Below are 10377 nucleotides of genomic sequence, written 5' to 3'. Positions count from 1 at the left end.
GCGGGGGGCGAGCGGCGCTGCCGAGCCGGGCGGTGGTTTGTGCGTTTCACCCCCGCGGCTCCCCCGGGCCGGCCCCTCCGTGGCTGCCCTGGAAGGCCGGGGCTGGCTCGGGCGGTGCGTGTTGAAGCGCCCTGAGTTGTCTGCCGCGTGTCTGGTCCGGCGAGCCTCGCCTGTGTTATGATAATGGCCATAAAAACTGTTATTAGCAAACTTCTAATGCGTTGCAGTGACTCCTTTTGTTTGTAAGCCAGCGTGGAACACAGTCAGGAGCAAAGGAATTAAATTATGTTGCTACTGAGGAAGTGATGTTTGGAGAGCCTTGCTTTCCTGGGAGAATCCTTGTTGTTTGACTTGTTTTGTTCTTTTATTTTTCCTTTTTCCTTGAAGCAGGTGAAATCTAAGTTACTCCTGTTCCAGAACTGGGCAACGTGCTCTGTGCTTGGCCACGTTCTTTATCATAGTAATCCATAAAGCAGCAATCACAGAACAGACAGGTATCCTCTTCATGGGATTGATCCAGAACAGCAGGAAACGGCACCAAAAGCTGCATCTGACCACAGTCTGTGTAGGAAATAAGTCGGGGGCTGTGGAATGGCAGAGATGGGGCCTTTCTGTGCTGCACCTGCCGAGCGTTATCGGCCCGTGGACTTTGGCTCAGGTGGAAGGGAAGGTGGTTGCTGGGGAAGGTGTTGCACTGGTAACTCTGCTTTCCTCCCGTTGGCGTTGTGGCTGTGAATGATCTACCAGCACAGCCCTGGGGGAGCACGTGGGGTGTGGGAGAGCAGCACAGCTCCCGAGGGGCCACGGCCCTTCCCTGGGAGCACTTGGACCAGAGCTGAGGGAGCAGCTGGGCCGAGCTCCCTCCTCGGCCAGGGTCACTGTGTGACTCAGTTCAGGTCACTCAGTCTCCTCAGTCTTTAATGAGCTGCTTGTGTAAAGGGTGAAGGACTGTCCAGGCATCTGCTGAGCTACCCTGCCTGTCCTCCAGCAGTGCCTCTGGAGCTGTGATTCTGGAAAGGTGCAGCACGGCTCCAGTCTGTGCATCTCATTCTCATTCACTGGTTTGCCTGCACGTGCTGCACAGTGTGCTGGAGGGAAGTTAAAAGGGGTGAGAATTGTGTAGAGCTTGAGCTGTGCTTGAGGTGTGATGGAATCTACCTTCTTACTGCAACATTCACTGTCCTGGTCCCGCTCACCTGACAGTCCCCCAGCTTCTGCTTCAGTGTTTTATTGAGCTCTTGAAGGACTTTTGAGAGCTCTTGTGAGGTTTATAAAGGTCAGTCTCTCACCAGTGTCTTCTACAACAGGCTGTTTGCTCTCAGACATGAAAAGTGATATTAGGGTGGAGGGTCTGTGTGGATGGCACTGCAGGAACCCAGTTCTTATGTGTGTTAGTAGCTGTTTCCTACTCAGGAGTGCTCTCCTTATTCACACTGGGTTTAGAAACCTGCCTAGGAACCATATTCCTTTTTAGAGATCTCTAGACATGCTCTGAGATGTTAACAGTGATAATCATCAGCTGCCTAGAAAGCCTTGGCTTTAACCTAGACATTTCACAGTGCCTGAAGTGAGACAACAGGAATTGCCCTCGCTGCCCAGGGTGGGAGCTGAGGGTACCTGCAGCTCAGACCCACCATGGTATGTCAGTCCCCAGCTCCTGCAGATTCCCTGGGGAGTTAACTGTGACAGGAATTTGCTGGAGGATTGCAGCCAAAGCTCTCTGAGCCAGCAACAGTTAATTTATGATGTTGAGATTCTCGTGTTCATTTTGAAAACATCGCAGGCTGGCTGTGGGGGGATTGCAGAGCAAGTGCACTTCTGCAGTAGCAGTTATCTGAAGAGCATAATGCTTTAAAAGCAACATACCCCACTTATCTATGCTTCTCACCGTTGATGTGCACTTAACTGATGTGAAAAAATGATTTAAGGTATTTCTAGTGTCCAAGGAGACTGTAATAGGATCAAGGCTGATATCCCAGTTGCCCTTAGCAACATCTAGAACTAATAAAAAACATTAAGTACAGCATTAATTACTTATAATTGTTTCGTGTTTCAGATCTAATGATTAGCCTTTTTAAAATCCTGATTTCTAACTGCAGTGCTTCTGTGGAGCTCTTAATGCAAATAGCTGGTTAGACTTCATGAAGTGATGATTAACTTCAGGCAGCCATGCTCAGATACTCTGAAAAAGCTATTTTATTCAGCAGGTGTTTAATATTTCCTGGAAATTAAAGCTTTTGCATTTGTTTCTTGTGGGGATTGCTAGAAGGGGACATATTTGCATGTCCCTCACTGCTTTTTCAAGCGTTCTGTCTTCAGCTGTTTTACTGTGGGTTTTTTGTTGTCCCCTACGTGGATTCTGTTCAGCTTTGCTGTCCCTGCACTTTGTCAGCTGGAAGGTGACTCTGAATTTATGGACCCTGTACTTTACTGTTAGCAGAGCTGAATATTTCATAGAAGATCACTTAAAATCATTCTTGAGCAAAGGAATCCCTGCTGCAGACCTGCTTGCTTTTGACCTCTGCTGCCACCTGGCACTGCAGATGAGAAACCTGCCATGTGCTGGGGCTGATTTTTGACTCTGGGTATAAATAGCAGCAGTCAGCTCGTGATTTGCATGAGCCTCTGGTATTGGGGGCCTTAGCTTTGCATGGGGGTAACCCTGGCAATTGGGAACTGGAAGTGTCTGGGACAAGGACTGCAGTGTGTATCCCCCTAAATCTCAGGGCTGTGATCCTGTGGTTTCCCCTTCCTTAAAGAGGAGCTTCTTTTTGTTATGAACTTGGACTTGTATTTAGTTTTCTTGTGGAAATGCGGGGGTAGGAAGAATTCTTTGGTGTTCATGGGTGCAGGAAAGAAATTAGCACATCCCTTCCCTAAAGTATTTCAAGTTGAATGGAGTGCTTGCTGCCTGCTGGAGAAGGTGGGCTCCCCTCTCTCCAGCTGGAATCCCTTTTTTCCATTCCTTGTGTTTCCTCCAACCCTGTGTGACTGTAGGAAGGTCATTTGATCTGTGTCTTGGCTTTGCTTTTTAAAAAGGGCTGCCGAAGCTGAGGAGAGGAGGCAGCTTGCAGTGCAGGGGAGGGTGTTCTGTGTGAGAGCTGCCCCTGATGTGATCTGGGCTGGGGCTTGGGGACACTGCTGGGATCAGAGTGAACGTGTCTCTGTGATTAGGTCTGGAGTCACTCCTTGTAGCACTTGTTCATGCACACAAGTGATCTCCCTGCTGTTCAGTCTGAGTGCCTCCCAGTGAACCCTTTGCAGTTCCTCCCCAGCGCAGACAAACACAGGACACCTCCCTCACTGATGTTTGCTGTCCTTCCTCTCTGCGAAGGATACAAACTTCTTCTGCAACTTCCAACCAAACTCCACTGTGTTTTGCTTTTCTGTCTGAGCCTGGTCCAGCTTTGTTTTGGGAAGCTGTTTGCCAAGGTCTCCTTGCTGGGAGCAGGGCACTGCTGCCCCCACGTACCTGGGGACCTGTTTGGTCTTGGTGCTGCTCTCTGCTCTCTGTGTCCTGCAGCACTATCAGTGTTGTGATGTAAACCTCACCGTCCCGTCTCCTTGAAAATGCAGGTCTGTTTTTTGTCTTGTGCAGAGAAAATTGGAAGCCTTTGGTTAGTTTAGTCTCTGTTTTGTGGAAGCTGATAGAGATGCCAGGTGTTTGACTTGGATGGTTGCTTTGAAGTTTTGATTTATAAGCTGTACCTGGAGTGGCCACTACACTTATGTTGCCCAGAGCAAGGGCTGCATTGGCTTCTTTGGTGTAGAAGCAAACGCAAAATGCTAAGTATTGAATGTATTTTTTCTGAAATTCTGGAAAATAATTTGTTATGTTCTCCAACCTGTGTGACGATGCAGAAAGAAGGAAAGATGATGAAATTTTTCCTGAGCCCAGATTTTTGTAATGTGTTGGTAGGTTATAAAGGTAATAACAGCTGCTTTGCCTGGACTGTGGGGGTAGTGGTGAAGTGGTACAGAAGCCATTTCTGAAGTTTGCTGAAGTATCTGAGAGGCCCTCCTGGGAAAATGGGGAAAAAGCTCTCGTGCCTCCCTCTGCAGCAGAGGATTCACAGGGAGACACTACCTTGGGTGAGGAGACCATAAATAATGAAACAACTGGAGCAGGGAGGTAATAAGATAGAAAGTGCAGTAAGGAGCTTGATAACCTGATAGGGTTAATGTTAATTACAAACTGTTAATTATTGCAGAGCAGGAGGAGCACTCAGGGCCTTGGCTGACTCTGTGAGGCAGAGTGTGGTGAGGGCTGCTGGGGGTCAGAGTCTGTGTCTTCGTGAACTTCTTGGTGATTTCCAAAACATCTATTAAAAAAGCTCCACAGGTTGGCCTACACTGATGCTTTTATTGTAAACTTCTGCTTCTGAGTGTGTAAATAAATAGGAACTGTTCTGAGTCCTGTGTTGGCCTTAATGCTGCCGGAGCTGTGTGGGACCAGGGTTTGGCTCCTGAGTTAGGAAAACACACAGAACCATCAATGAATGTGGCAGCTCCAGCTGTGAGGGGGCAGTGAGCTCTTGCAGGAACATCACTGGGGCTGACTACACTGAAGGCAGTTTTTATCTTGGACATAAAAGGCAGCCTGGTGGTGGTGGTGTTTCTTGCTCCAGAGCAGTAGTTTAGCTCTACATCAACCAGCTTTTTCAGCCTTTTACTTAAGTCACAATTTATGCTTTTGCAAATAGGAGACTGCTGGTTCTTAAGTGTTTTAAGGTTGTGGAGTGGCTTCATTAGTGGCTTTTCATTTGCAGAGCAGCCTGTTTCTTGAGCTCCTAGCCCATGTTCACTGGCCTGTGAAAAGGTGGTGTTGCTTAAGGGGTATCTCTTGCTGTTCTAGTCTTTCAGTGCTGGTGTTTGAAGCAGAAATTGCTGCAGAACACTTACCTTTAATTAGTTAAGTATACAGAGACTTCCCTGTTGGCTTCTTTTTAAAATAGGTGTCCCACAGTTTGAGATCTTGGAGGTCTGGCTCCTGCCTGTCTCTGGGTGTTTGTAGTTCCTGAGTCATGTCGTGTGAGCTCCTGGCTCTGGGTGATGTTTGGTTTGATGGTGGTACACCAGGCTGGGCAGGAGAGAGGTGGAAAGGCTGTAAAGTCTGGTGGCCTTGATCTGCAGTGTGTGATGCAAGGGCTGGCAGACTGCTATGGCTTCACAGCTCCCTCCTGTAAGGTCAGCCCTGGGGGTGCTGCCCTGCATGGAGAAAGCCCCTGTGCTCTCCAGCAGGGCCTGGCAGAAGGTCCCTCCATTGTGCAAGTTCTGCCTCCCTCGTCTTGTATGAAACCTGGGGAAGCTGCAGTTAGATAAGGCAGTGCCACATGCCAGTTCAACTTTCGATGAAAACATGCCTCATGCCAGGGGGAGGTTATGTAAGGCTTTACGTCTGCTTCTGTGCAGGAGCTTTTCTTATTTTAATCTTAACAGTAGGGCCTCCGGTTCTTTAGGTTTTTGTCAACTCCTGTTCTTATGCCTCCTATAAGGCAGAGCATGTGCTATTGGTTATTTTTAGCATGGAAAATTTTAAAAGCCCACGTGGTCCCATTTAGTTTGAACCGTGCCAGCCTGTCCAGTTCTCTTTCACCCAGATAGTATTTATTTCCCGAGCGCTGCATCGCTAACTATAGGGTTTGCTGGGAGGTGTCCTGGCCTCGCTGTTGAAGCTGCATTTCCAATTTAGCTGCCTGCTCCTTTGCTCTGTGATCCTTCAGGACGGGCTTTAATTCCAGTCTTGATTTCCACTGCTTTCAGGGTTTGGAAGCATAGCCTCTCAAGTGCGGGGGCAGAGGGAAGCGGAGGAACCGGGACCGGCAGCGCTGAGGGGTCTCTGCAGAGAATGGGGGCTCAGTCACTTGGGAGTCATCCTGGCCTCTCTCTTGGTAGAGACTCGAAGCTGCTCGCCCTCAGAACAGACCTCCTTGGGCGTGGAAAGCCCTGAAATTCTGGAGCGAGTGCTCGCTGAACTCCTCTCGGACCCTGAGAATGAATTATCTGACTTCCCTGGGAACCTCGTGCTGCGAACATTTCTAACCTTATAAGGCTGCGTGTGCTGAAGGGCTCTTTGTCCTGGCCAGGAAACAAGGTGGCTTAGAACTGCTCTAATGTGAACAAGTAGAGTACCTTGACTGTCCTTGGCTTTTTTTCTAAGGTAGGTAACGTGTGCATTCTTTCTCATCCTCATCTCCCTGCTCTTTACCAGGAGTTTTCCATAAATCAAATCAGGACACAGATTTGGAGAGCTGACTGACCCCTACTCTCTCCTTGGTGTCTTAATCCCATCCTGACCCTCTGTGGGGATTATTTAGCAGGTTGAAGTCTCATGTGCTGGCTGCAGCTCTCCAGCCGTGCCATGATCCAAGGTGTGACATTTAGGCTGCATTCCTGGCGTGCCAGAGGGAAGTGGCTGGTGGTGGGGTGAGTGCATACAGTGTGTGAGCTCCACTATTTTTGGTGCAGGACTGATGGGACCGTGCTTGTTGGGAATAGTACTGGGGATCCAATACTTCCTGTTGATTCTGCCTCCTACGAAGCTGCTCATCTCCTGTCCAAAACCTCTGGAGCTGCTGTGCTTCCCAGCTGGCTCCTCCTGCCCAGAGTGCAGGGCCTGCTGGGCCAGGCTCCCTCCCACTTGGCAGTGCTTGAGGGCATGTGATTTGACAAGTTGCCATTTTCTGTTCTGCTGCTGGCAGGAAAATCCCAGCCTTTCTTCCACCCATGTGTTCCAATGATCTTGTTGCCCCTGCAACCCTGAACTGACTGTCAGATTGGCAGCAGAGAGATGGCTTGGTCACTCCTGAGTGAGTTGGGAAGTGGCTGTGGGGCTCTGGGAGCTCTCCTGGAGAGCAGGCGAAGGAGAAGCCGTGTCCTGGCTGGAGGGCTGGGCAGGTTCAGTCAGCCATCCTCAGGCATCGTGACCAGCATGGCAAGAGCCAGCTACTGGAGTCTTCTGGCATGTCTGTGCAAGGAGATGTTTGTTGGTGTCAGCTGTTCCCCAGCCAACCCAGCACTCCAGGATGTCTGCTGGCACCTCACACAGGGCACTGCCTTTCATCCTGCTCTAGCTGATGGGAGGATGTGGAATTCTCATTTAACACCATCACTGGTAGTGATGGCTAAAACAGTAAATTAAAAATGTGGAATTAAATGAGCGTCGCGAGGAGCCGTCAGCTAATGCAGCAGTCCCCACTCATCCAGATATCACAGAGGAGTGAAGATCTTTATCCTAAATGATAATGTTCAAAATGACTCTTAGAACTGTTTTGTCTGCCAGACTTTGGGACAGACCTGACCCTCTGTGGGGCATCCTGTGTCTGTCTCCCTGTGCTGCAGAGCTGTGTGGGACTATTGTTTGAACAGTTGGTGCAACTTAGTAGGGAATCAGATAATAATAGGGCTGTCTGTTTAATCGGGAATACTTGCTGGGAATGGACTTATGTGAGCTACTTTAATTTGGGTTTGTGGTGTGCCTGTGAGACAGCTTGTAGGGTAGTTCTGCATTAATTACAACAACTTCAGCAGGCAGCAGATGAGCCCTTGTGGTGGCTCACAATGTGCCATTGTGCTGGGCAGCGTGAACGGGGACCTTTTGTCTCAGGGATGTACAGGCTTCACCCTTTCCACTTCCAAAAACCAAACATCCACACTAATACATAGGTTTGCTGGGTTTTTAATTACAAATCCCAGATGTTACCATTAACAGAAGGCTTGCCCTGAGCAGTGAGTGCTGCTCCCTGGCTGCACGCAGCTGGCTGGGAACAACTGGGATTTAGTTACTTCTTAGTTATCCAGTTTATTTAATCACACACCAATGTCTGATGAACACACTTGAGTTTCCTGTATAGAACAACATAAATACCTCATCTGTGATGTACTGGGATATTACTGAACTCCTTAAATCATATCTGCAGCAGACCTTTAATTTGGGATTGAACAAGCAAGTTTCTAGTCCCTCATTCGTGTGCCTCAGTGTCCGGGCTCTGCAGGAAGCAGAGTGGAGGCAAGGCAGGGTCTGAGGTGGCGTGAATGAAGCTGTGTGAGTGCTCCTGTGGGATGGAGGTGGGAAATCCAGAGTGAATATTAAATTATCTGAGCTCTGACGCTTGGTTTGAGCTCGAGGGAGGTTTTGTCCCTCAGCTGGAATGTAATCAGCTCCCGGTGAAGACCGCGGCTGAAGGAGCGCTGGGAGCTGGGTTGGGACACTTGCTCTGATAACAGAAGGGGTTTTTACGGTTGAGACAGACTAAGCATTGGGCCAACTGCCTTGATTGTCCTCTCTTTTCATAGAAGTATCATGCTTCTAAAGAGGAACCAGATAATGCTCTTTTCCAGTGCGTGTTTCCCATTTCTAGGACTTCGCTATCTCCTGAAAACAATCTTTATTTTTGTTGCTCATTGGCAGGAGTCTCGACGGCTGTTTGGCTTCAAGTCTGCCTATATAAGCATCCTCCAACACGTGGTGTTTTGCTTTAATTCCCGTGCAGTGAAAATATAAACTCTAAATGCTTTGCAACAAGGCTGTTTGGGATGTGGTAACTCTTAAGCTTTGCATTCCAGCTGCAGACTTTCCTTAAGGAAAAGGAACGGTCTGGTAGCCCTGTCTCATGTGACCCAGGTGAGGCTTAGAAGCGGAGGAGCAGGACTGGGTCAGGAGTCTCCATGGTGCCCAGGTGGAAAAGGAGTTGCAGACTTTCTAGAGGAAAGGGGACAGCTGTTGGCTGTGGGAAGTCAGGGCAGTGAATTTTGAGAACAAACTTTGGAGGTGGGTTCCTAAGGTTTTAGAGAAGTGTGTGTTGTCAGACTCTGGAACTCTGGGGAATGGGATGCTGCCTTTCAAGGGGAGAGCTGGGCAGCCCTGCCATGTGTCAGGCCTGTGTCATGGAATGCTGTGGTGCAGCTGGGCTGTGAGCCCAGCCCAGTGCTGGAGAAACCTGCTGTGCTGGGGGCAGGACTGACCTGCAGGGGAGAGGCAGGAGAAACAAGGGGAAATTAAGTGCAAAGGTGAGGTGAGGTGAAATCATGGAGTATAATGGTGAGAAATGGCCAGATATCCCTAGTCTTGGGTCAGGATCTTGTTCTGTGACCCGCTGCCAGAGCAGAGACAGGAATTTTGAGAGTGACTGGAAAACGAACCTGTTCATGCTAATGGCAACACCTCAAGGCACTTAGGAAACTTCAGCCTTCCTGTTACCTTCCCTGTGACTATTTTAACATGCTTTCTTTCCCCTTCTAGGCGTAGTTGCTGAAGCTCTGTAAGATGGCTTTGCGCTTCCGCAATTTCGTCCCGTACGCCATTCCCGGGGTGCTGGCCCTGCTCGGCTGCTGGTGGATATATTCCTGGAGGAAAAAGTACGCGAGCTATCGCGACAAACAAGCAATAACCATTGGAAGGGAAAAGAAGGAAGAAGTGTCAGAGAGTGGTTCAGCCCCCAAACCAGAAGCGTGTGTTCCTCGCAGGCGGCCTCACTCGTCGCTGGAGGAATGCCCAGAGAACAGACCCCCGACCCCCCTGCTGACCCCCCTGCTGACCCCCCTGCTGCCCGCGGGCCCGACGACGCCCTCTCCTCTGTGCCAAACTCACGAGAGGCCGGATCTCTCACAGGACCTTCCAGACCTGTCAGGAACGACAGTTCAGCCCAGCACCCACGAGGACGACAGTGAAAAACTAGAAAGGATAGGATCCCAAGAGGAAAGGGGTGCCCCTGCTCGTGCTCCCCTCCCTCGGGTCCCGGAGAGCACGGAGCTGAGCCCAGCACAGGGGTCCAGCTCCAGTGCAGACCGGGATCAGCAGCCATCAGCACCCCTGGCACAAGAGTCTTTGGGAGCCAAGGTGGAGATCAGCAATGCAGAGCAGTCAGATGAGTCTGCATTTAAGCCCCCTGAGGAAAAGCAGATGCCAGAAATTGTGCAGTTGGATACTGGCTCTGTGACAGCCCATTGCTTGGGATTGGAGAAAGAAACCAATGCCCCACAAGCCTTTGTCAGTAAGGAAGCTGAAGTTGTCTCAAGTCACGAGGATTCTGTAGTGAGGGTGTTACCAGGGAGTTTGGGGCCTGCCTGTTTGAAGCAGTCCAGGGACGAGGAGATGCCCGAGTCCGTTGCCAGTGTGCCAGTGGGTCGGGAGGACACGCAGCCAAAAGGAGACGAGTTGGAAAGAGAGAAGATTGGAGGAGTGAGTTTGGACAAGGAAGTTGAGAAAATTGAGCAAGTAGCAATACAGTTCATTTCCAAGGTCATTTTGGCAGCAACTGAGGAAGTGCTGTCGGGTTCTGCAGGCGAGATGTCCCCTCGGACGTGCCAGGCCACTGCTGGCCAGGCTGAGGCTGCTCTGGGGGCAGGGAGTGGTGCTGCTCTGGGGGCAGGGAGTGG

At 50.0% G+C, this 10377-nt stretch overlaps 1 protein-coding gene across 2 annotated transcripts in view; it reads left to right on the top strand.

The window, feature by feature from the left end:
* Positions 1-5625: 5625 nt before the first annotated feature.
* Positions 5626-10377, top strand: part of AKAP1 (A-kinase anchoring protein 1) — a 12886-nt gene continuing 8134 nt past the window's right edge. For both annotated transcript variants that reach the window (XM_027660323.1, XM_027660322.1), the window contains exons 1-2: positions 5626-6160; positions 9242-10330. In XM_027660323.1, coding sequence (XP_027516124.1) covers positions 9266-10330 — 1065 coding nt within the window. In that variant the 5' untranslated portion in view covers positions 5626-6160; positions 9242-9265. The remainder of the gene's footprint in view (positions 6161-9241; positions 10331-10377) is intronic.

Source organism: Corapipo altera, unplaced genomic scaffold (assembly GCF_003945725.1).
Source record: "Corapipo altera isolate COAL_440 unplaced genomic scaffold, ASM394572v1 271, whole genome shotgun sequence".
Lineage (NCBI taxonomy): Eukaryota > Metazoa > Chordata > Aves > Passeriformes > Pipridae > Corapipo > Corapipo altera.
Note: the sequence above shows the minus strand (reverse complement) of the source record. Positions and strands in the feature narration are given on the sequence as shown.